The 26,420-nt window shown below is 50.5% G+C and overlaps 2 protein-coding genes across 4 annotated transcripts in view; one reads left to right on the top strand and one right to left on the bottom strand.

The window, feature by feature from the left end:
* Positions 1-20,484, bottom strand: part of CNIH4 (cornichon family member 4) — a 38,948-nt gene extending 18,464 nt beyond the window's left edge. Inside the window, exons 1-4 of the mRNA XM_075337963.1 lie at positions 20,358-20,484; positions 16,906-16,974; positions 14,776-14,888; positions 14,526-14,666 (exon numbers count right to left, since the gene is read on the bottom strand). Of these exons, the coding sequence (XP_075194078.1) occupies positions 14,526-14,666; positions 14,776-14,888; positions 16,906-16,974; positions 20,358-20,426 (392 nt within the window). The 5' untranslated portion in view covers positions 20,427-20,484. The remainder of the gene's footprint in view (positions 1-14,525; positions 14,667-14,775; positions 14,889-16,905; positions 16,975-20,357) is intronic.
* A 3,423-nt stretch (positions 20,485-23,907) lies between these two features.
* NVL (nuclear VCP like) overlaps positions 23,908-26,420 on the top strand; it is a 67,543-nt gene continuing 65,030 nt past the window's right edge. Inside the window, exon 1 of one of the 3 annotated variants that reach the window (XM_075339078.1) lies at positions 23,908-24,208. In XM_075339078.1, the coding sequence (XP_075195193.1) occupies positions 24,146-24,208 (63 nt within the window). In that variant the 5' untranslated portion in view covers positions 23,908-24,145. The remainder of the gene's footprint in view (positions 24,209-26,420) is intronic. The other 2 variants (XM_075339076.1, XM_075339077.1) reach the window with 2 other exon arrangements.

The raw sequence follows: 26,420 nt of genomic DNA, 5'->3' as shown, positions 1-26,420 counted from the left end.
AGTGGCATCTGTAAGAGAAGCCCCATCGTCCACTGCAACTATGGATCTAGTCGCAAGCCTGGAGATTGGAGGATCCACCTTTGGACACTGGGTCCAGCTCTTGACCACGCCAGGGGGAAAGGGATAACGTGTATCCTTAAGACGTTTGGGGAAACGCTTATCTGGATAAGCGTGGTGTTTCTGAACTGCTTCTCTGAAGTCAGAGTGGTCAAGAAAAGTACTCAATTTACGCTTGGGATACTGAAATGGAATTTCTCCTGCTGTGAAGCTGACTCCTCCACTGGAGGAGCTGAGGGAGAAATATCTAACATTCCATTGATGGACGCTATAAGATCATTCACCATGGCGTCACCATCAGGTGTATCCAGATTGAGAGCGGTCTCAGGATCAGAATCCTGATCAGCTACCTCTGCCTCATCATACAGAGAGTCGTCCTGCTGGGACCCTGACCAGTGTGATGAAGTCGAGGGCCGCTCCCAGCGAGCTCGTTTAGGCTGTCTGGGACTGTCGTCCGTGTCAGAGCCTTCACCCTGGGATGTATGGGACCCCCCGGAGCACGGATTTGTTCCAAATGAGGGGGGCCAGGGAGCATTGAATCAACAGTGCCCATGGTCTGAGTTACCGGTCTGGACTGCAAAGTCTCTAGGATTTTAGACATAGTCACAGACAAAGTCACAGACAATCTATCAGCAAAAACTGCAAACTCCGTCCCTGTCACCTGGACAGTGTTCACAGGTGGTTCTCCTTGGGCCACCTCTAGCAGAGACCCCGGCTGAGTAAGTGCCACAGGGGAGCATTGCACCCAATGGGGGTCAGTGGCACCTGCCGGTAGAACAGCCTCACATGCGGTACAAGCAGCATAAAAGCCTGTGCCTTGGCACCCTTGCTGTTTGCGGACGACATGCTGTTGTCTAGCCATCTAGGAGGGTATATAGCCAAGAATAGCGACCGTACAGTGCAATGTATAGAATACAAGCATAAAGTACAAATGAACACTTCAGCATTAGTGGGGTCAGCACTTCAGGTGCTGCTTACCGCCCGCTCAAAAGCGGGTGTGAGGTCGCCAGAATCCTGTGACTGGGTGTCCCAGAGCTTGTCTCCCTTCTCCAGCTCAGACTGCAAACAGGAATGGCTGCCGGCGTCCTGTGAAGAGGGGCGGGCCGTGGGCGTGCCCCAGACAAAGTGCGGGAAACTGGCGTCCCACTGTGTCCAGTGAAGGGGGCTGGAGTATGCTAAGCAGACTCCAGCCCTCGGCGCTGACGTTCTGAACAGCGTCCCGCCCCTCCCCTGACTGGCAGGCCTGGGGGCGGGAACGAAACGAAACTAGGCCGCAAAGCCGGGGACTCGAGTAATAAGCGCGGCCGTCCTATGTGCACGGCCAGCGCGGAAGTCCCCGGCGCACCACAAGTCCCAGCCGCGCCACAGTGTAAAAACATCCAGCAGCGGCCGGCGCGGCAGTTTCTAATACATAAACTCACTCAGCTAAGCTGCAGTGAGTAATAGCACAAGCGCTCCGCGCTGTTGTCCCCGGCGCACTAACACACCCAGCATGCTGGTGTGTGTGTGCGCGATTTGTACGGGGACACAGAGTACCTTAATGTAGCAGGGCCCTGTCCCTGACGATACTCCGCTCCATATCCAGCAGGTTCTCCGGGTCTGTGGATGGAGCACGGTCTCAGTGCCTGGAGACCGGTAAGATCCCACTTCACCCAGAGCCCTGAGGGGGATGGGGAAGGAAAGCAGCATGTGGGCTCCAGCCTCCGTACCCGCAATGGGTACCTCAACCTTAACAAACACCGCCGACAAAAGTGGGGTGAGAAGGGAGCATGCTGGGGGCCCTATATGGGCCCACTTTTCTTCCATCCGACATAGTCAGCAGCTGCTGCTGACTAAAACAGTGGAGCCATGCGTGGATGTCTGACCTCCTTCGCACAAAGCATGAAAACTGAGGAGCCCGTGATCCCACGGGGGGTGTATAGGCAGAAGGGGAGGGGCCTTACACTTTTAAGTGTAATACTTTGTGTGGCCTCCGGAGGCAGTAGCTATACACCCAATTGTCTGGGTCTCCCAATAGAGCGACAAAGAAATCTGGTCAGATGAGACCAAAATTGAACTCTTTGGAGGCCATAATACACAATGCTTGGAGGCCATAAGGCAACTCACCTGAAAACACCAACAGCAGTGAAGTGTGGAGGTGGGAACATCATAGTGTGGGGCTGATTTTCAGCATACGGCACTGGCAAACCTCATATAACTGAAGGATGAATGAACAAATGTACCAAGACAGACTTGATAAAAATCTGCTGCCGTCTACCAGGATGATGAAGATGAAACGAGGGTGGACATTACAGCAACACAATGATCCGAAACACACCGCCAAGGAAAGTCTCAATTGGATTCAGTGAAAGGAAAAATAACCTGCTAGAATGGGCGAGCCGATCACCGGAGCTGAATCCAATACAAAAAGAAGATTTTTGGTACTCACTTTAAAATCATCTTCTTCGAGTCTTCATTGGGGGAAATAGGAGACCATGGGTGTATGCTGCTGCCAGTAGGTGGAGGCAGACACTATGCAAAGAAAAGGTTAGCTCCTCACCAGCAGTATACACCCACTAACTGGCAAGGAGCTTATGAGCAAGTGAGAAAGCAGTATGAGAAGCAACAGTAAGGCAAGAACAGATTGAAGCAACGTAGAAAAACATAACTGAACACATGGGCAGGTGTTCAGTTATGAAGGTCCAAGAAAACAGATTTTATGGCGAGTACCAAAAATCTTCTTTTCTCCATCGCTTCATTGGGGACACAGGAAACCTTGGGACATCCAAAAGTAGCCCCAAAAAGGTGGGATCAGGATAGTACCCTCAAGTTTCAGCTTTGGTCACTGCGGCCTGCAGGACCCTTCTCACATCCAAGGAGGCGTAGGTGTGAACCATGTAGAATTTTGTGAACGTATGAATGGAAGACCTGATAGGCAGCCTTGCATAACTGAGACAGGAGCCTGGTGATGGACGGCCCAGGAGGCCCCCGCTGCACAAGTGGAGTGAGCAGTGACCCCGAGTGGGAGTGCTCTGCCAACAACCTGCACCCCTGCCGATCAGCCGTTCCCGGCGGCAACAACAGACAGCCGGAAATGCTCCATTTCACCGCTTCCCTGTCAACTGAAAGTGGTTGGGTACTGCATATCCTCCTCTTATTGGCCTAAATTGGAGGTGCATGTGCCAGTGCCGTTATCAGACGACGGAGCAGCTCTGGAACTGAGCACTTCCGGCTACCTGCTGCCGCCACCGTGAACTTCTGATCGGTGGGGGTGCAAGCTGCTGTCGGACAGTGATCGATCAGACATTGATGACTTATTCATCAATGTAATAGTGGCCAACCTTTTTAATCTGGTAAGCTTCCAGGATAGCAGACCGGAACCAGCGGCAATGGTAGATATGGAAGCAGGATGTCCTGTGTGATGACGGTCCAGAAACACGAAGAGAGAGAGTCTGTTCATCTGAGGGATGCCGTCTTGGCAATGTAGAGGTGGAGTGCATTCACGAAGTCCAGTTTATGGAGTGACCGTTCACGAGGGCGAGATAGAGACTGGCAGAACAAAGGGAGCACAATTTCCTTGTAAATGTGAAGGAGATTGACGCAAAACTACTATCTCCTAATGGAACATCAGATAGGGGATGCAGCAGGAACCGCAAGGTCGGACACTTATCTGATCGATGTGATGGCAATCGAGAAGTCAACCCTTATAGGAGAAGAAGGACAGAGAAAGTTCTTATAGCAGAAAAAAAAAAAGCCAAGGCCTCGGCAGGACATCCAGAAAGAAATTAAGGTCCTAAGGCTCTACCGGAGGTCGGAAGAGTGGCACAGTCTGCAACCACCTAAAGGAAAGTTCAAACCTAAGGTCGAGACGCAAGACTTCTCTGGAGGAGAATGGAGACCTGACCCTTGAGAGAGCTAAGGGATAGGCCAGAGTCAAGTCCGGATTGCAGAAAGGACAGCAGGGAAGGCAAGAAAGAACATGGGAACGGTCTGAATGCTTTCACACCAGCGGAAGAAAGCCTTGTGCGATTATGTATGCAAGAGGAAGAAGGCTTCATTGCCTTGATCATAGTCTAGATGACATGACTGGAGAGACCAGAGGATCTCAAAACTGCGGCTTCAGGCATGCCATTAAATTGAGCGACTGAGAATTCTCGTGTAAGAGGGAATACTACGAAAGGAAATCTGGAAGACCTGGAGGTCTCCATGGAACGTCCAAGAAGAGTTTTACCAGCTTTGCGTACAAATGTCTACTGAGCCAATCCAGGGTCACAAGTATGAAAAGTAACTCCTTTTGCCTTGATCTTCTTGACCAGCCTGGAGATTAGTGGTAGAGGGAGAAAGATATGGAAGAGAGAACTCAGACCATGAAATCGCCAGTGTTGGAGTCCATCACTAAAAGGATCGAGAGATCTGGACAGGAACTGGGAGACCTTGTGGTTCAATCTGGACATTATCAGGTCGACATTGTGCGTCTCCCATTTCAGGCAGATCTGGTCTAACACTGTTGGGTTCAGAGACCATTCACCCACGGTGAGGCCTTCTTGACTCAAAGTCATTGTAGCAGTTGTCCACTCCGGGAATGTGTACCGTAGAGATTGCTGGCACATTCGGTTCGGCCCATGAGAAACTGCTGACATCGTTGCTCGGTCTCTAATTCCTCTTTGGTGGCTGATCTATCCCACAGCTGTGGGGTTGCCAGATTTGAAGGTCGAAGAGAAGAAGCCAGTAAAGGGAAGCCAGGAGGATTTCTCTGAATACCAGAATGTTGATGGGAAGAGATAATTCCTTGGCGTTCCACCGTCCTTGCACTGTAAGGTTCCGGAAAGCTGCTCCCCAGCCTGGTAGACTAGAGGAGAGAAAGAGAGGAGAACGTCACCACCAATCCAGAGACTTAAGGATCCGGAAAAGAAGTGTTATTGCCCGGTCCAGGAAGTGAGTGGACTTTTCCCATCTTGGTAAGAGAAAGAGCTGAAGGGGGCGATTGCGGAACTGAGAGTAAATGGAACGGCTTCCATTGCGTCTACCGTCGTGGCCAGAACACTCATGAAGAATCGGAGAGAGACGCCTGAGAGAACAAATCCCTCTTAGGAGAACAGAGAGCTTGTCTTTGGGCAGGAAAACTCTTGCTCGTGCAGTGTCAAACAAAAGTCCCAGGAAAACAATGCGTTTGGTCGGAATCTGGACCCAAGGAGAGAATCGATGGCTCTGAAGAAATCAGGCCTAAGAGAGAGATCCTTTGGAGGGCAAGATTTGAAGAAGCGAGCGTGAGGGAAGGTGCAAAACTATTTTGTAGCCATTGGAAATGATGTCCCAAACATCAATAACTACGGAAAACCACTAGTCACGAAACAGGAAGAGACTACCACCTACCTGGAGAGGCTTCTCAGATGAGGACACCCAGTCATGCAAAGGAGAATCTGTTAGATCTGGATGTCTCCCACAAGGACACCAGGAGGGAACTGTCTTATAGGAGGATCGTTTTTTGTATGTTTTTTGGTGGATTGGAGACTAATTCTGGAGATTGTGGTTTCCAGTAGACAATTTGCGAAAGGAACGAAAAGGAAGCGAGTGTCTCTTGGCATGGTGGACGTTTTGGTCTCTGTTGTGGAAGAGCTGTACTTTTACCCCTGGTGGTGTCAGAGATGATCTTGTCCAGCTTTTTTCCAGAAAGTAGGGAGCATTGGAAAGGGAGTCTGGCAATTGACTTTTTGGATGTCGAGTCTGCGTTCAAAGTTTTGAGACCAAAGACTCTGCGGATTGTGACTATATTGCTGGTCACAAGGGGTAAGCAAGCGGAGTTAAAATATATTTTCCTGCATGGGCAATGTGGTCTACTAATTCTGCCAGTTTGGAGGTAGGAGCCCCAGAGAGGCATGCCCTGGTGCACACTGCCTTGGAAACCTGCTCGACAGACCGGATAATGGAGGTCAATGGGAAACTTGAGCATTTTCAAACTCACAAGCTCGATCGGGGAAGCACCAAGGAAAAGGACTGGGGCATAATAGTGGATCCCAGATCCAACATGAGCCAACAATGCGGAGCTGCAGCTAAAAAGGCCAACAAAATTCTGGGACGTATCAAAACAAGCATTGAATCTAGATCAAGACAGGTAATTATTCCCCTATACTCTGCCCTGGTCAGACCCCACCTGGAATACTGGGTACAGTTCTGGGCACCCCAATTCAAGAAAGACATCGATATATTGGAGCAAGTCCAGAGAAGAGCACCCAAGATGGTAGAAGGTCTGCACACCATGTCCTATGAATACCAGCTACAAAAACTAGGGATGTTTAGTTTGAAAAAGAGAAGGCTGAGAGGAGACTTAATAGCGGTCTACAAATATCTGACAGTGCAGAGGGAGCCATCCTATTCTCATTAGCACAAGAAAGTACAAGAAGCAACGGGAGGAAACTAAAAGAAGGAGATTCAGATTAGGAAAAACTTTCTGACAGTGAGGGCAGTCAGGGAGTGGAACAGGCAACCACGGGAGGTAGTGAGGGCAGTCAGAGTGGAACACGTGACCACGGGAGGTAGTGAGGGCAGTCAGAGTGGAACACGTGACCACGGGAGGTAGTGAGGGCAGTCAGAGTGGAACACGTGACCACGGGAGGTAGTGAGGGCAGTCAGAGTGGAACACGTGACCACGGGAGGTAGTGAGGGCAGTCAGAGTGGAACAGGCGACCACGGGAGGCAGTGAAGGCAGAGAGTGGAACACGTGACCACGGGAGGTAGTGAGGGCAGTCAGAGAGTGGCACAGGCAACCACGGGAGGTAGTGAGGGCAATCAGAGTGTGGAAGAGGCGGGCACGGGAGTTAGTGAGGGCAGTGAGAGTGGAACAGGCGGCCACGGGAGGTAGTAAGCTCTCCATCAATGGAAATCTTCAAGCGGAAACTGGATAAACATATAGCTGGGATGATTTAGGAAAGCCTGCACTCGCAGGGGGTTGGACCCAATGGCCCTTGAGGTTCTTTCCAACTCCACCATTCTATGATTCTATGAGTATTGAGCAATGGTGAGCACATTCACCCATCACTAGAAATCATTAATAAAAACACAACAAATTTAAGGGTAGAAACCGGAATGAGTGCAGCCCCATGTCTGCCTCCTACTGACACCAAGCTAAAATTGATAATCTCCGTGTCTGTCAGTGGGAAGGAAGTTAAGTTTTGTTTGCCTAGCAGCCTACACTTATGGTCTCCTGTGTCCCCCAACGAAGCCATAGAGAAATGTATGGAAGGAACTAAATCTCAGAGTTCATAGAAGGAGCCTCGGACCTGCAGGATGTGATGAGTGTTTGTGTGATAGAATGGGCCAAAATCCACCTGAGCAATGCAGGCGACTAGTGTCTCCATACAGGAGGCGTCTGGAAGCTTCATCACCAACAAAGGCTTTTATACAAAGAATAGTAACATGTTCAATACTTTTTCCCTGTGTCATTTCTCATTATTACACATTACAAAATGTATAGACCTCTCTGGTTTGATTTCTTTGCCTGTGTGGATTGGATGGGTTGTTACCGACATCTGGTGAGAAATTCATGTCAATAGCACCTTTAGAAATATATTCACTTAGAAAATTAGCGACAGTTTCAATATATATTTCACCTGCTGTATACACAAACAACATATGTATTCATTTTTTTTTTACTTAAATGTATTTTGGGGCTAAAAATCATTTTTACAATTGGGTTTCATTACAAATTTTGCAGTTTGCCTTTTAATAATAATAATAATAATAATTAATTTTATTAATTTATATAGCGCTATTAATTCCAGAGCGCTTTACATACATTGGCAATACTGTCCCCATTGGGGCTCACAATCTAGAGTCCCTATCAGTAATGTCTTTGGAGTGTGGGAGGAAACCGGAGTACCCGGAGGAAACCCACGCAAACACGGGGAGAACACACAAACTCCTTGCAGATAGTGTCCTTGGTGGGATTTGAACCCAGGACCCCAGCGCTGCAAGACTGCAGTGCTAACCACTGAGCCACCACAAGACTGCAGTGCTAACCACTGAGCCACCGTGCCGCCCAGGCTTTTTTTTTTTTAATCCTGCCAGATTAAACTTTGATGTGGTCATAAATCAGCTGACAGGATCTGAGTAAAATATATAAGTAAAGAAGGGAATTTTGTTTACTTACCGTAAATTCCTTTTCTTCTAGCTCCAATTGGGAGACCCAGACAATTGGGTGTATAGCTATTGCCTCTGGAGGCCACACAAAGTATTACACTTAAAAGTGTAAGGCCCCTCCCCTTCTGGCTATACACCCCCAGTGGGATCACTGGCTCACCAGTTTTAGTGCCAAAGCAAGAAGGAGGAAAGCCAATAACTGGTTTAAAGACCAATTCAATCCGAGGAAACATCGGAGAACTGAACCATACCACATGAACAACATGTGTACCCGAAAAAACAGAAAAACCCCGAGAAAACAGGGCGGGTGCTGGGTCTCCCAATTGGAGCTAGAAGAAAAGGAATTTACGGTAAGTAAACAAAATTCCCTTCTTCTTTGTCGCTCCATTGGGAGACCCAGACAATTGGGATGTCCAAAAGCAATCCCTGGGTGGGTAAAAGAATACCTCATGATAGGGCCGTCAAACGGCCCTCTCCTACAGGTGGCCAACCGCCGCCTGAATGACTTATCTACCTAGGCTGGCGTCTGCCGAAGCGTAGGTATGCATCTGATAATGCTTGGTAAAAGTAAGTAGACTCGACCAGGTGGGTGCCTGACACACCTGCTGAGCCGTAGCCTGGTGCCGTAATGCCCAGGATGCACCCACGGCTCTGGTAGAATGGGCCTTCGGCCTTGAGAGAACCAGAAGCCCAGTAGAACTGTAGGTTTCAAGAATTGGTTCCTCGAGCCCCCGAGCAAGGGTGGATCTGGAAGCTTGCGACTGTTTACGCCGACCAGCGACAAGGACAAAGAGTGCATCCGGGTGGCGCAGGAGCGCCATGCGGGAAGTAGAACCTGAGTGCTCTCACCAGAACCAACAGATGCAAATCTTTCTGAAATTGATGGACTGGACGAGGACACAAAGAAGGTGAGGTGATATCCTGATTGATATGAAAATGGGATACCACCTTAGGGAGAAATTCCGGAACCGGACGCAGAACTACCCTGTCCTGGTGAAGGACCAGGAAGGGAGTTTGTATGAGAGCGTTGCTAGCTCGGAAACTCTCCTAAGAGACGAGACCGTTACTAGAAGGCCACTTCCCGTGAAAAACGGGAAGGGAGACATCCTTCAAAGGCTCGAAAGGCGGCATCTGGAGAGCAATTAGAACCTTGTTCAGATCTCAGGGCTCTAACGGCCGCTTGTACGGAGTGCTGAGAAGACAAACTCCCCGTAGGAACGTGCGTACCTGAGGAAGTCGTCGTTTCTGAAAAAATACAGATAGCGCTGAGACTTGTCCCTAAAGGGAACTGAGCGACAACCCATTTTCCTACCTAGATTGCAGGAAGGAAGGAAACATAGACGATGCAACCGGCCAGGGAGAAACACCCTGCGCCGAGCACCGAGATAAGAACATCTTCCACGTCCTGTGGTCAATCTTGGCGGACGTTGGTATGCTAGCCTGTCTCATGGTGGCAACCACGTCCTGAGGTAATCCTGACGACACTAGGTTCCAGGACTCAATGCCACACCATCCGGTTGAGGGCCGTAGATTCAAATGGAAGAATGGCCCTTGAGACAGCCAGTCTGATTGGTCTGGTAGTGCCCCCGGTTAGCCTACCGTGAGGCACCACAGAACCGAGTGCCACAACATCCTCGGCCAATTTGTAGTGACGAGGATGGCGCGGCCGCAGGCGGTCTTGATCTAGCGCAGTACTCTGGGCAACAATGCCAGAGGTGGCACCTAAGGTAGCTGGAACTGCGACCAATGCTGAACTAAGGCGTTTGCCGCCAGAGCTCGATGATTGTGAAACCGTGCCATGAAGCTGGCACATTGTTGTTGTGCCGTGACGCCATTAGATCGACGTCCGGCCTCTGTCAGCGGCGCCAGATCTCCTGAAACCCGTCCGGGTGAGGAGACCATACTCTTTCGGCCACACCTCAGCGACTTAGGAAGTCAGCTTCCTAGTTTCCACACTTGGGATGTGAATTGTGGATATGGTGGATGCCGTGTCTTCCACCCACATCAGAACCTGCCGGACTTCCTGGAAGGCTTGCCGGTTGCGCGTTCTTCCTTGGTGGTTGATGTATGCCACCGCTGTGGAGCTGTCCGACTGAAGTCGGATATGCTTGCTTTCCAGCCGCTGTTGGAAGGATTGTAGGGCAAGATACACTGCTCTGTGTTCAAGAACATTGATCTGAAGAGTGGACTCTTGCTGAGTCCACGTACCCTGAGCGCTGTAGTGGAGAAAAACTGCTCCCCACCCTGATAGACTCGCGTCTGTCGTAACTATCGCCCAGGACGGGGATAGGAAGGACCTTCTTTTTGACCAAGAGGTGAGAAGAAGCCACCACCGTAGAGATTCCTTGGCCGCCTGAGAAAGAACGACGACTCTGTTGAGGGACGTCGACTCCTCGTCCCATTGGCGGAGAATGTCCCATTGTAGTGGACGCAGTAAAACTGCGCGAAAGGAACTGCCTCCATTGCTACCATCTTACGTAGGAAGTGCATGAGGCGTCTCAATGTGTGCGACTGGTTCTTAAAGAAGAGCTTGCAGCCCGTAGTGAATGCTGTTTGTCTAGCGGCAGCTTCACTATCGCTGAGAGAGTAAGAAACTCTATGCCTAGATATGTTATCGATAGGGTCGGGGTCGGATCTGACTTTAAAAAGTTGATGATCCACCCAAAACTCTAGAGAGTCTCCAGCGCAACGTTCGGGCAGTGTTGGCATGTTTCCTAAGAGAGTGCCTTGACAAGTAGATCGTCTAAATACGGGACCACAGAGTGACCCTGAGAGTGCAGGACTGTGACTACTGCTGCCCTGACCTTGGCGAAGACCAGTTGGACTGTCGCTAGCCGGAAGGTAGAGCTACGAACAGAGGGTGTTCGTCTCCTATAACGAAGCGTAGAAACGCTAGTGCTCTGGATCAATCGGCACGTGTGGATAAGCATCCTTGATGCCTAATGATGCTAGGAAATATCCTTGGGACCTTGAGGCGATGACATGGCGGAGGGATTCCATCCGGAACCGCCTGGTGTCCACGAGCTTGCTGAGCCTTCTTAGATCCAGAACGGGACGGAACGGCCCGTTGTTATAGGTACCGCCAAGAATTTGGGGTAAAAACCGTGACCTTGTTCCTGAAGAGGAACGGGGGTCATCACTCTTTCTGCCTATAGAGTGCACCCTGTTTGCAGAAGAGCAGCGGCCCGGCCGGGAGGTGGAGAAATTCTGAAGAATCGAGTTGGAGGACGAGAAGTGAGCTCTATCCTGTACCCGTGAGACAGAATGTCTCACACTCAATGGTCATTGACCTATGGCAGCTAAATATCGCCAAGGCGGGAGAGCCTGCTACCGACCGAGGCCGCAAGTCATGAGGAAGCCGCCTTGGAAGCGGGTTTTCAGACTGTCGCTTTTTTGGGCGAGACTGAGCCCGCTAAGAATCTTAGCTCCTCTGATCCTTTTGAGTCCACATTGGACGAGGAAAAATGGGACCTGCCCTAGCCTCGAAAAGGCCGAAAACCCCGACTGCCTCTTGCTCTGTTGGGGTTTGTTGTGTCCGGGCTGAGGAAAGGATGAATCCTTACCCCTGGACTGTTTGATGGTTACATCCAACGCTCACCAAACAGTCGGTCTCGCGTAAGAAACAAATGCAGACATTTGAGAGGTTAAGGATGCCACCTGCGGCACAGATGTACGTGTAACCGTGTCAATCTGTGTAAGACAAGCTGAAATAGCTTGGAGTGCCCCAAGGGAGAGAATGCCGGAGCCAACGGTGCGCCGACAGCCTCATAGATGGCTTTCGACCAGAGATCCATCTGTCTGTCAGTGGCATCTTTGAGTTTGCAGTTCCATCTCCCACTGCAACTATGGATCTAGCTACAAGCCTGGAGATTGGAGGATGCCGCTCGGGACATTGGGTCCAGTCCTTGACCAAGTCAGGGGACAGGGATAACGTGTATCCTAAGCCGTTTGGAGAAGCGCATATCTGGATAAGCGTGGTGTTCCTGGACTGCCTCTCTGAAGGCAGAGTGGTCCAGAAAAATACGTGAAGCTGACTCCTCCACTGGAGGAGCTGTGAGAAATAACCCACATTCTATAGATGGACGCTATAAGATTATTTACTATGGCGTCACGAGCAGGTGTATCCAGATTGAGAGCGGTCTCAGGATCAGAATCCTGAGCCGCTACTTCCGCCTCATTACACAGCGAGTCCTTCTGTTAGGACCCTGATGAAACCGAGGCCGCTCATAGCGAGCCCACTTAGGCTGTCTGGGACTGACGTCCGTGCAGAGCCGTGACTCTGGGATGCGTGTGACATTCCCGGAGCTGTTAGTTATTCACACTGAGGGGGGCCATGGATCAATGATTCAACAGTGCCCATATTGTGAGAGACATGTCCGGACTGCTAGGCTTCTAGTATCATAGCCATAGTCTCAGAAAAACTGTCAGTAAATACTGCAGACACCGTCCTCATCCCCTGGCCATTAGTGCATACAATGGGAGTCTATGTACCTGCCGGCCGTATAGCCGTACATGCTGTACCAGCTGTATAGAAAAACATGTGGTTCTGCACCTTTGTTTTACACAGAGAATATGCTGATAACTCCTCCGCATAATCCAGGAGGGTATATACAACGTGCGACCAAACAGTGCAATGTATATAGTACAAGCATATCTATAAGTGCACTTCTGCACTAGTGGGGTTAGCACCACAGGTGCTGCTTAACGCATGTTACAGCGATTGTGTGACTATCAGAATGCCAGGGTCTTCCACACTTGTCTCTGTATCGTACAGAAACTGACACTAATGGCTGCCGGTGTCCTTGTAGAGAAGGAAGCCGTGGGCGTGCCTGGAAAGTGCGGGAATCCGGATTCACAGTGCACACAGTGAGAGGGGTGGAGTATGCAAAACATACTCCAGCTCTCAGCGCTGCTCTATGCAGCGTCACGCCCCTACCCTGACTGTCAGGGCTGTGGGCGGTAACGAAGGGAGACTAGGCCCAGAAGCCGGGGACTCGAGTTAACAGCGCGGCCGCCGTAAAAGCGCGGGCCGCGCTGAAGTCCCCGGCGCACCACAAGTGCCAGCCGCGCCGCAGTTCCAGCGGCCGGCGCGACCGATTCATAGAAGTGGCCAGCGTCCCGCCCCTCTCCTGACTGGCAGGTCTGGGGGCGGGAACGAACGGAAGCAGGCCGCAAAAGCCGGGGACTCTAGTTATCAGCGCGGCCGCCGTAAAAGCGCGGGCCGCGCTGAAGTCCCCGGCGCACCACAAGTGCCAGCCGCGCCGCTGCCAGCGGCCGGCGCGACCGATTCCTGGAAGTGGCCAGCGTCCCGCCCCTCTCCTGACTGGCAGGTCTGGGGGCGGGAACGAACGGAAGCAGGCCGCAAAAGCCGGGGACTCTAGTTATCAGCGCGGCCGCCGTAAAAGCGCAGGCCGTGCTGAAGTCCCCGGCGCACTACAAGTGCCAGCCGCGCCGCAGTCCCAGCGGCCGGCGCGACCAATTCCCATAAGTGAGCCTGCTTCAGCAAAGCTGAATGAGGCCATGGCACAGGCGCCGCAGCGCTGATGTCCCCCGGCGCACTACAACACCCAGCATGCTGCGGTGTGAGCGCCAAATGCACGGGGACACAGAGTACCTTGAGGAAGCAGGGCCATGTCCCTGATGTACTCCGCTCCATCCAGCATCTTCTCCAGGGGCTGTAGATGGAGCACGGTCTCAGTGCCTGGAGACCGGTAAATCCCACTTCACCCAGAGCCCTGTAAAAAGGGATGGGGAAGGAATCAGCATGTGGGCTCCTGCCGCCGTACCCGCAATGGGTACCTCAACCTTACAAACACCTCCGACATACAGTGGGGTGAGAAGGGAGCATGCTGGGGACACTATATGTGTCCTCTTTTCTTCCATCCGACATAGTCAGCAGCTGCTGCTGACTAAAAAGTGGAGCTATGCGTGGATGTGTTGCCTCCTTCGCACAAAGCACAAAACTGGTGAGCCAGTGATCCCACTGGGGGTGTATAGCCAGAAGGGGAGGGGCCTTACACTTTTAAGTGTAATACTTTGTGTGGCCTCCAGAGGCAATAGCTATACACCCAATTGTCTGGGTCTCCCAATGGAGCGACAAAGAAAGAGTTATTAACTCACTGATATATTCTCAGTTTACTCATTTTACATCTGGCAACAGAGAATCTATAGAAAGCAATCTGCAAAATGTGTAAGAGGCAATTGCCCCAAAAGGTGGACACCGCCTTTAAAAGGTTAAAGAGCTGGTGGAGCGACCCAGTTGTATGGGGGACAGGTTTCGATGTCAGAGGAACGTTACCCCATAATGTCTGGATACAGTGACCAGAAACCTCCCAGGAGCACGGAGCACTCACCTGTACAGGTAAATGAAGAAGCACAGTAGATGGAATCCTAGCTTGATCATGGCCTCTTTCATGTGAGACTTTAGTTGTCCCCGGTTGTGGATTTCTGTTGGATCAAAGACCCCCAAATTTCCACTTGGCACCATAATGAACCTGTATTAATAAAAAAAAAAACAAAAAAAAGTTGGGGTATAACTTTTTTTTTGTTGTAGAAACAACATATTAAATGTCCAATCTATCACTGCAGAGCGGGCGCACTCACCGATAGATGTTCCACACGGCCACAGGCAAATTCAGCAGGAAGATGAACCAGTGCAAGGACACGAGCATTAATACCGACACCAGAGTGTGACCCACCAGCTCCGGGACCACCCACTGCCGGAGACACAGCGCGAGGGGCAATAAGAAGACACTGTCAGTGCAGCAGCCACGGACCCTACATCAGTCATAACCAACATGGCGCGACGCTCACTTATTCCACAGGAATTTCACTTTCACTAAAATACTTTATTTTATCTAGTACATTTGTAAATCGAAACATTTTCCACTAAAATTTCTATTTTATTCCTCTATTGTTGTAATGGGTTTCATGATCGAAACATAATGTGGTCACTTCAAGTTATTAAACCCCTGAATGGGCTAGAAATGGGCACAAAATCACAGTGCATAAATACTGATCCTGAGTTACCTCCTGTATTATACTCCAGAGCTGCACTCACTATTCTGCTGGTGCAGTCACTGTGTACATACATTACTGATCCTGAGTTACCTCCTGTATTATACTCCAGAGCTGCACTCACTATTCTGCTGGTGCAGTCACTGTGTACATACATTACATTACTGATCCTGAGTTACAGCCTGTATTATACTCCAGAGCTGCACTCACTATTCTGCTGGTGCAGTCACTGTGTACATAAATTACATTACTGATCCTGAGTTACCTCCTGTATTATACTCCAGAGCTGCACTCACTATTCTGCTGGTGGAGTCACTGTGTACATACATTACATATCCTGAGCTACATCCTGTATTATACTCCAGAGCTGCACTCACTATTCTGCTGGTGGAGTCACTGTGTACATACATTACATATCCTGAGCTACATCCTGTATTATACTATTATACTCCAGAGCTGCACTCACTATTCTGCTGGTGCAGTCACTGTGTATACATATTAGTGATCCTGAGTTACATCCTGTATTATACTCCAGAGCTGCACTCACTATTCTGCTGGTGCAGTCACTGTGTACATACATTACTGATCCTGAGTTACCTCCTGTATTATACTCCAGAGCTGCACTCACTATTCTGCTGGTGCAGTCACTGTGTACATACATTACATTACTGATCCTGAGTTACAGCCTGTATTATACTCCAGAGCTGCTCTCACTATTCTGCTGGTGCAGTCACTGTGTACATAAATTACATTACTGATCCTGAGTTACCTCCTGTATTATACTCCAGAGCTGCACTCACTATTCTGCTGGTGGAGTCACTGTGTACATACATTACATATCCTGAGCTACATCCTGTATTATACTCCAGAGCTGCACTCACTATTCTGCTGGTGGAGTCACTGTGTACATACATTACATATCCTGAGCTACATCCTGTATTATACTATTATACTCCAGAGCTGCACTCACTATTCTGCTGGTGCAGTCACTGTGTATACATATTAGTGATCCTGAGTTACATCCTGTATTATACTCCAGAGCTGCACTCACTATTCTGCTGGTGCAGTCACTGTGTACATACATTACATATCCTGAGCTACATCCTGTATTATACTCCAGAGCTGCACTCACTATTCTGCTGGTGCAGTCACTGTGTACATACATTACATTACTGACCCTGTACTGATCCTGAGTTACCTCCTGTATTATACTCCAGAGCTGCACTCACTATTCTGATGGTGGAGTCACTGTGTACATACATTACAGATCCAGAGTTACCTCCTGTATTATACTCCAGAGCTGCACTCACTATTCTGCTGGTGGAGTCACTGTGTACATACATTACAGATCCAGAGTTACCTCCTGTATTATACTTCAGAGCTGCACTCACTATCCTGCTGGTGCAGTCACTGTGTACATACATTACATTATTTATCCTGTACTGATCCTAAGTTACCTCCTGTATTATACTCCAGAGCTGCACTCACTATTCTGCTGGTGCAGTCACTGTGTACATACATTACATTACTGATCCTGAGTTACCTCCTGTATTATACTCCAGAGCTGCACTCACTATTCTGCTGGTGCAGTCACTGTGTACATACATTACATATCCTGAGCTACATCCTGTATTATACTCCAGAGCTGCACTCACTATTCTGCTGGAGAGACGATATTGTAATAAGACAATGGAAAATAAATAATAAAGCCACCACCTTATTGAGCTTGGAGCAGCAGGAGCGGGCGTTTATGTAGTCACATTCTAAGTCAGACAGGGTAATTATCTGGAGCCAGTGATAAGGATGATATTATGTGGCTGATATGTACAAAGTGCAGACGGTGAATTGTGCAAGACGTGGCGGTGTCAGGACGGCCTCACTGCACCGACATGTATAACACTGTACAGCGGAAATCACCCTGAGAAATGTGCACACCCCAACAAGTCACAACACTCCTCTCTGGGCTCAGGAATCACTGCAGCAATGAGAAAACTGCTGGAGCGGAGGACAGTGCGCGGGGATATACCGGCTGTGAGCGGAGGACAGTGCGCGGGGATATACCGGCTGTGAGCGGAGGACAGTGCGCGGGGATATACCGGCTGTGAGCGGAGGACAGTGCGCGGGGATATACCGGCTGTGAACGGAGGACAGTGCGCGGGGATATACCGGCTGTGAGCGGAGGACAGTGTGCGGGGATATACCGGCTGTGAGCGGAGGACAGTGTGCGGGGATATACCGGCTGTGAGCGGAGGACAGTGCGGGGATATACCGGCTGTGAGCGGAGGACAGTGCGGGGATATACCGGCTGTGAGCGGAGGACAGTGCGGGGATATACCGGCTGTGAGCGGAGGACAGTGCGCGGGGATATACCGGCTGTGAGCGGAGGACAGTGCGGGGATATACCGGCTGTGAGCGGAGGACAGTGTGCGGGGATATACCGGCTGTGAGCGGAGGACAGTGCGGGGATATACCGGCTGTGAGCGGAGGACAGTGCGCGGGGATATACCGGCTGTGAGCGGAGGACAGTGCGGGGATATACCGGCTGTGAGCGGAGGACAGTGCGCGGGGATATACCGGCTGTGAGCGGAGGACAGTGCGCGGGGATATACCGGCTGTGAGCGGAGGACAGTGTGTGGGGGGATATACCGGCTGTGAGCGGAGGACAGTGCGCGGGGATATACCGGCTGTGAGCGGAGGACAGTGTGTGGGGATATACCGGCTGTGAGCGGAGGACAGTGTGTGGGGATATACCGGCTGTGAGCGGAGGACAGTGCGCGGGGATATACCGGCTGTGAGCGGAGGACAGTGCGCGGGGATATACCGGCTGTGAGCGGAGGACAGTGCGCGGGGATATACCGGCTGTGAGCGGAGGACAGTGCGGGGATATACCGGCTGTGAGCGGAGGACAGTGCGCGGGGATATACCGGCTGTGAGCGGAGGACAGTGCGCGGGGATATACCGGCTGTGAGCGGAGGACAGTGTGTGGGGGGATATACCGGCTGTGAGCGGAGGACAGTGCGCGGGGATATACCGGCTGTGAGCGGAGGACAGTGTGTGGGGATATACCGGCTGTGAGCGGAGGACAGTGCGCGGGGATATACCGGCTGTGAGCGGAGGACAGTGCGCGGGGATATACCGGCTGTGAGCGGAGGACAGTGCGCGGGGATATACCGGCTGTGAGCGGAGGACAGTGCGCGGGGATATACCGGCTGTGAGCGGAGGACAGTGCGCGGGGATATACCGGCTGTGAGCGGAGGACAGTGCGCGGGGATATACCGGCTGTGAGCGGAGGACAGTGCGCGGGGATATACCGGCTGTGAGCGGAGGACAGTGCGCGGGGATATACCGGCTGTGAGCGGAGGACAGTGTGGGGATATACCGGCTGTGAGCGGAGGACAGTGCGGGGATATACCGGCTGTGAGCCGAGGACAGTGCGGGGATATACCGGCTGTGAGCCGAGGACAGTGCGCGGGGATATACCGGCTGTGAGCCGAGGACAGTGCGCGGGGATATACCGGCTGTGAGCCGAGGACAGTGCGCGGGGATATACCAAACATTGCTATTTCAAGAAACAATTTGTGGGGTGTTTCAATTTCTATCGGATTTTTAGAGGGGCTGTGTGTCATGTTGCTTGTTTGTGTGCAGATTTTCTGCACATAAAGCATTTTTGGCAGGAAAACCGCTGCTGAAACAAACATTTCTTTTTTATCGCATTTTTTTCATGGCGATTGACGGGGTTCCTGCGACCTCCGCCAGGTCTCCGGCTGATGTTACAGCTGAGGCCCTGGCTCTCACTGCGCGGATCGGTGCCTGAGCCTCTTCCGGTAGTTTAGCCTCCTGGACGCCGCGATCAGTGAGACTGCACCATTCAGGAGGCAGGGAGAGGTGCACGTACATCTCCCTAGCGATCAGGTCCCTGTAATGCGATCACACGGACCCAATCACTGCTACGGCAACCCTGGGTCATCACCATGACAACCCTGGGTTGCGGAGCTATGGATCACCACACAGACCATGCTGGATGCATGGTGTGTGAGGTGAAGTCAGTGCTGCGAGTTGCAGCCCTGAGCGATATTATCCACTGCAGTGTATTATATCTGCAGGAAAAAACACAAAGAATTGACATGCTTCTTTTCTCCTTGCAGAAAAAAGAAGCAACGTGTGCACAGCAGGTTAGGAATCTCACAGACCTTGCTGGCATGCATTTTTCCTTGAAGTATGGATTAAAATCCGCAAGGAAAAACGCATGAAAAAAGCAACGTGTGCACAGAGCCTGAGACCCTCACACTGACACACCGGACCGGACTTGCTGTGCTGGTTATGGATTTTTTTTTTTAATGCTTGTACCAATATGTTCACTTTTCCTCTGGCCCCGTCGGTCCCCCCCAGCGTCTAACCTCCGGCCTCCTCGGCCCCCCCAGCGTCTAACCTCCGGCCTCCTCGGCCCCCCCAGCGTCTAACCTCCGGCCTCCTCGGCCCCCCCAGCGTCTAACCTCCGGCCTCCTCGGCCCCCCCAGCGTCTAACCTCCGGCCTCCTCGGCCCCCCCAGCGTCTAACCTCCGGCCTCCTCGGCCCCCCCAGCGTCTAACCTCCGGCCTCCTCGGCCCCCCCAGCGTCTAACCTCCGGCCTCCTCGGCCCCCCCAGCGTCTAACCTCCGGCCTCCTCGGCCCCCACAGCGTCTAACCTCCGGCCTCCTCGGCCCCCCCAGCGTCTAACCTCCGGCCCCCTCGGCCCCCCAGTGTCTAACCTCCGTCCCCCCCAGCGTCTAACCTCCGGCCTCATTGGCCCCCCGGTGTCTAACCTCCCTCCCTATCAGTGGCTCCGTACAGTCAGGTTGCCCCGTCGCCCCCTGCAGTCAGTAATGGCTGTAGATCTCTGTAGTGTGTGGGTTCCTTACAATGCACTTGTCTGGAGCTCCTCAGCAGAAGTCTGAAGATTGTGGAGATGGGTCACAGTTACCTCTGTATTAGCCAAGAACCCAGAAACACCATTTACCCAATATTCACATGGGTCTCGACATCCCCTTTAAGGTCGGCAGACACATAACTGATAGAGAATGGCAACCCCCAGCAGAGCCCCTGCGATCTCCTGTGACCACCTCACTGCCAGAATTCACCTTCCCTCAGCCCCTAGGAGAACATGGCCGCAAACAACAGATAAAGGATACAAAGTAGACGGCGAGGAAGATGAGGGCGCAGCAATCAATGAGGGAGAAGATGAAGAGCGCGGCCTCCATCCTGCCGCCGCCAACACTCCGTACGAATCACCAATCCGCCGCGCCCTCATCAGCACACGTGACCTAGCTCGCCGCGGGGCACGCCGGGAGATTGAGTTCCTTCACACAACCCCATGCGAGAATGCCGTCACGTGATACGGTGCGCTACAGAAGCCGTGTGGGAACAGTTTGCGTCGACATTGATGACGCCATTATCACGTGACTTCAATGTTATGGTAGCCTAAAAATAATAAATAAAGTCATTAGGGGGATTGTATGGATGAGGAAGACAACAGTGTGGGCTGATGTGTAGAGGTGTATCAGAACTGAAGCAAAGGAAGAGCAGAAGAGTTGTCCAATCAGGAGGCTGCGAACATTTTCTCAAAAGGCTTCTGAAAATGAAAGGAAGGTTTTCACTGGTTGCTATCGTTGGTTGCTATAGGCAACAAGTTTCAACTACCTTCTCATTGGTTGCTATTGGCCAATTGTGCTCAGGAGGGAAACCTCCTTGCGGGCGCAGAGTGCACACATCCATTGTACATACATATGAATGTGACGGATGTCATATGATGAAATCTGGGTATAGTGGACCCTCCACATTCAATATGGCCCCAGCACTTTCCCAGGTTCCCGAATTGTTGGGGCTGACTACACACATTCCTGTATTGCAGCTACATGTAGCCACCACTAGAGGGAGCTCACTGCAGACACATACTGTATATGCAGCTTCCATAGAAGAAAAATGCCTCCTCCGGCTCGAGCTGTGCTTCTCCGAAGATGGCTGCATCCACAGAGAGGCCGTGCAGCGGAAAATCACTTCAGTGAAAATAGCGTCTGTCACTGTGCGTCATGGATGGCCCAACATCTGAGAACATAGGTCAGGGTCTCTCCGCCTTCTCAGCACTGGGGAGCTCCTGAAAACAAAATATAATCTATGAATTCATTATTTTTTCAAAAGGGAAAATTACTGTTGGGAATAATAATAATAATAAGTTTTATTTCTATAGCGTCAACATATTCCGCAGCGCTTGGGAACAAGTGTCACACATCTGCCTATAAATCAGTTCATACCCCTAAGTAATTCCACATCACAGAGTAGATCCCTAAATGAATGCAGATCCCAGACCTCTAAGTAAATGCCTACCCCAGAGTAGATCCTTAAAAAAAAATGCAGAACCCAGATTAGATCCATAAATGAATTCAGACCCCAGAGAAGATCCCTAAATAAACGCTGACCCCACGGTAGATCCCTAAAGAAATGTCGACCCCAGAGTAGATCCTTAAATAAATGCAGAACCCAGATTAGATCCATAAATGAATTCAGACCCCAGAGAAAATCCCTAAATAAACGCTGACCCCACGGTAGATCCCAAAATAAATGTCGACCCCAGGGTAGATTGCTAAATAAATGCAGAACCCAGAGTAGATCCATAAATGAATTCAGACCCCAGAGAATATCCCTAAATAAAAACCACCCCCAGGGTAGATCCCTAAATAAATGTTGACCCCAGAGTAGATTGCTAAATAAATGGAGATCCCAGAGTAGATCCTTAAATAAAATCAAAACCGAGAGAAGATCCCTAAATAAATGCAGAACTCAGATTAGATTCCTAAATAAATGCAGATCCAAGACCCCTAAGTAAATGCCAACCCCAAAGTAGATCCCTAAATAAATTCCAACCCAGAGTAGAACCCAAAATAAATGCAGACCCTGGAGTAGATCCCTAAATAAACACTGACCCCAGAATAGATCCTTAAATAAATGCAATACCTTGAGAGGATCCTTAAATACATTCCAACCCTAGAGTAGATCCCTAAATAAATCCCAGCCCTAAAATAGACCCTTAAATGAATTCGGAAACCAAAAATCTGAAACACATTCCAAAGTAAATGCAGAACCAAGATGGATCCCTAAATAAATGCAGATCGCAGAGAACTTAATGCTGAGCCCAGAGTAGATCTCCGCAGACCCGTGTTTCCGTCCCTTAGGCTATGTGCGCACGTTGCGTACTTCACTGCAGAAATTTCTGCAGCGATCTGAAGAGCACAAGTGCTCTTTAAATCGCTGCAGAAATGTCCGTAGTGAAAAAAAAAAAAAGCCGATTCCATGCGCTCTGCCTGCAGCTCCTCCCATAGACAGAGCAGGAGCTGCCGGCAAAGCGCAGGAAAGAAGTGACATGTCACTTCTTTTTGCGCAGCGCTTCGGCAGTAGCCGAAGCGCTGCGCTCTTAAACGCCACGTGCGCACGGCCCCTGCACAATCTCCATAGACTGTGCAGGGGACGCAGGACGCATGCAGTTACGCTGCGCTACAAAGCGCAGCGTAACTGCATGTATTTACGCAACGTGCGCACATAGCCTTACACCGCGCCTCCTCCAATGATATTGCTCAGCTATTTCTGCTTGTCCTGCCCTTATCCCCATTGGGCTCCTACAGAACCACTGGACAAAGGTCTGGTGAATGAACCATCGTGCTTCATGGAGGTAAACGCTCGCTGCTATGGCTTTTGTCACCATCGGGAACTGGTGAATTAAGTATTTGCAGCAGACATTTCTGCATCACAAAACTGTCTGTGGGAGGAAAAACGCTGCGTTAAATATTCTCTTGTTTGTCGAGTTTTTAGTGAGTTTTTCCCTATTCATTAAATGGGTGAAAATCAAATGTGCAAGGAAAGAAAACAATAATCAGCGCCTGCAGGAGGCGGCAGAAATCTCATTCACTTTGATGGAAATAGTAAAACGAGGAGGAAAAACGTAACATGATCAACCACAGAGGAAATGATGCAGATTGAGGGGCGGAAATCCAGAGCACAAATCCGTCCGCCGGTCAGGCAGAGATTGCCCTGCAGTAACTCTACACATATGTTTAGTTTGAAAAAAGACGTCTCAGAGATCTCATTTATATGTATAAATACATGTGTGGTCAATATAAAGGACTGGCACATGACTTATTTCTTCCAAAGACAGTACTAAGGACCAGGGGGCACTCACTGCGAGTGGAAGAAAAGCGATTCCGACAGCTAAATAGGAAAGGGTTCTTTACAGTTAGAGCGGTCAGACTGTGGAATGCCCTACCACAAGAGGTAGTAATGGCAGACACTATAACAGCTTTTATATCAGGGCTGGATGATTTCCTCAGTGCACAGCAGTGTGGGTTATAAATGATTAAGTGACAAGATGTATAATTGGTGGAGGAAGGGTGAACTAGATGGACCCAGGTCTTTTTTCAACCTATGTAACTGACTAAGATCTAGTCACATCTCAGCCACAGCCGCCTCTAACCACTGAATCCTCCCCAGACATTCTTCCCATAGAAAATCATAACACAAAGAAAAAAAATCTAATTTACAAATCATTTTAGTGCTAAAAACTACAAATCCCAGAAGGCAATTGGCGAATTAACTATCACGTGGTCACTCTCTATCACGTGATTTGACGTCATCACCCTGCTCCGTAATTTGTGGCTGTGAAACAGGACCCCGCATGATGACGTCATTCACAGAGCTGTAGTCCTACTATTTTTCTCTAATTTCCTTCAGGAAAATGTGGCTTCAAAACTGATATACCTGTGACGTGACAACGAAAAATGTGGGTTTATACGCGGATAATTGGACAGGCAATGGTCTGGACACCTATGTGAAAACACTCTATCTGATAGGCAGCGGATGAGGCAGGCAATGCCGCGGACAGCTGCGTGTGAGGCCCCCACGTGTGTTAGAGCTGTGCACCGGGGCCGCCGCGATGATGAAGATCCGTCACGTGTCTCCGGGAATAGACCGGAGGCTGAAGCACCGGCTGTCACAGGTAGTGGCCCCCTCAGACTGTCCTGCCCTATAGAGTTGATTCCCTGATGAACGTTTCCACGTCTCATGCACAAGGGGATGTTATGAGTGGCTGGTGATGCATGGGAAGCTTTTCACGGCTTTGTCATTCTGTCCACCATGCTTTACACTGCAGCTTTGCCCCTGTCCACCATGCTTTACGCTGCAGCTTTGCCCCTGTCCACCATGCTTTACGCTGCAAAGAAACAACAAAGAGCCAGCACCAATGTGCACTAAGGCATCAAATATTCCAAACTGCATTATAAAAATTTTTTTTTTTTTTTTTGAGATTTTTGGCAAAAAATTGCAATTTCTTGAGCTGCTTCGCCACGTCACGGCAAATCTCATTTGAAGCAGTCCTACACTAAAATATTTTTATAAAATGTGCCATGCGGCCTCACATATAAATAGCAGAACTGCTCTCAGCAGCACTCACCTGGTCTATTGCAGTCCCGTACCCATGACTGAGTCATGGCTGTGGGCGGGACAGGTCCAAGCAAATGCTGCATGAAGTATATATATAGCCTGTGGACAAAGCCTGATGACCCAATGTGAACAGTCACCAAACGCCAAAATCTATACAGATGGAATACATCCCAAATTGGGGTGCATAGCAAGGTGGAGGTCAACCACCGACCAATTCAACAAAGAAACAACAAAGAGCCAGCACCAATGTGCACTAAGGCATCAAATATTCCAAACTGCATTATAAAATTTTTTTTTTTTTTTTTTTTTTTTTTTTTGAGATTTTTGGCAAAAAATTGCAATTTCTTGAGCTGCTTCGCCACGTCACGGCAAATCTCATTTGAAGCAGTCCTACACTAAAATATTTTTATAAAATGTGCCATGCGGCCTCACATATAAATAGCAGAACTGCTCTCAGCAGCACTCACCTGGTCTATTGCAGTCCCGTACCCATGCCCCTGTCCACCATGCTTTACGCTGCAGCTTTGCCCCTGTCCACCATGCTTTACGCTGCAGCTTTGCCCCTGTCCACCATGCTTTACGCTGCAGCTTTGCCCCTGTCCACCATGCTTTACGCTGCAGCTTTGCCCCTGTCCACCATGCTTTACGCTGCAGCTTTGCCCCTGTCCACCATGCTTTACGCTGCAGCTTTGCCCCTGTCCACCATGCTTTACGCTGCAGCTTTGCCCCTGTCCACCATGCTTTACGCTGCAGCTTTGCCCCTGTCCACCATGCTTTACGCTGCAGCTTTGCCCCTGTCCACCATGCTTTACGCTGCAGCTTTGCCCCTGTCCACCATGCTTTACGCTGCAGCTTTGCCCCTGTCCACCATGCTTTACGCTGCAGCTTTGCCCCTGTCCACCATGCTTTACCCTGCAGCTTTGACCCTGTCCACCATGCTTTACCCTGCAGCTTTGACCCTGTCCACCATGCTTTACCCTGCAGCTTTGACCCTGTCCACCATGCTTTACCCTGCAGCTTTGACCCTGTCCACCATGCTTTACCCTGCAGCTTTGACCCTGTCCACCATGCTTTACCCTGCAGCTTTGACCCTGTCCACCATGCTTTACCCTGCAGCTTTGACCCTGTCCACCATGCTTTACCCTGCAGCTTTGACCCTGTCCACCATGCTTTACCCTGCAGCTTTGACCCTGTCCACCATGCTTTACCCTGCAGCTTTGACCCTGTCCACCATGCTTTACCCTGCAGCTTTGACCCTGTCCACCATGCTTTACCCTGCAGCTTTGACCCTGTCCACCATGCTTTACCCTGCAGCTTTGACCCTGTCCACCATGCTTTACCCTGCAGCTTTGCCCCTGTCCACCATGCTTTACCCTGCAGCTTTGCCCCTGTCCACCATGCTTTACCCTGCAGCTTTGCCCCTGTCCACCATGCTTTACCCTGCAGCTTTGCCCCTGTCCACCATGCTTTACCCTGCAGCTTTGCCCCTGTCCACCATGCTTTACCCTGCAGCTTTGCCCCTGTCCACCATGCTTTACCCTGCAGCTTTGCCCCTGTCCACCATGCTTTACCCTGCAGCTTTGCCCCTGTCCACCATGCTTTACCCTGCAGCTTTGCCCCTGTCCACCATGCTTTACCCTGCAGCTTTGCCCCTGTCCACCATGCTTTACCCTGCAGCTTTGCCCCTGTCCACCATGCTTTACCCTGCAGCTTTGCCCCTGTCCACCATGCTTTACCCTGCAGCTTTGCCCCTGTCCACCATGCTTTAC

The sequence above is a fragment of the Anomaloglossus baeobatrachus genome, chromosome 3 (genome assembly GCF_048569485.1).
Source record: "Anomaloglossus baeobatrachus isolate aAnoBae1 chromosome 3, aAnoBae1.hap1, whole genome shotgun sequence".
NCBI classification, from domain to species: Eukaryota; Metazoa; Chordata; class Amphibia; order Anura; family Aromobatidae; genus Anomaloglossus; species Anomaloglossus baeobatrachus.
The sequence above is the reverse complement of the archived record's forward strand: the minus strand, read 5'-3'. Positions and strand labels throughout refer to the sequence as shown.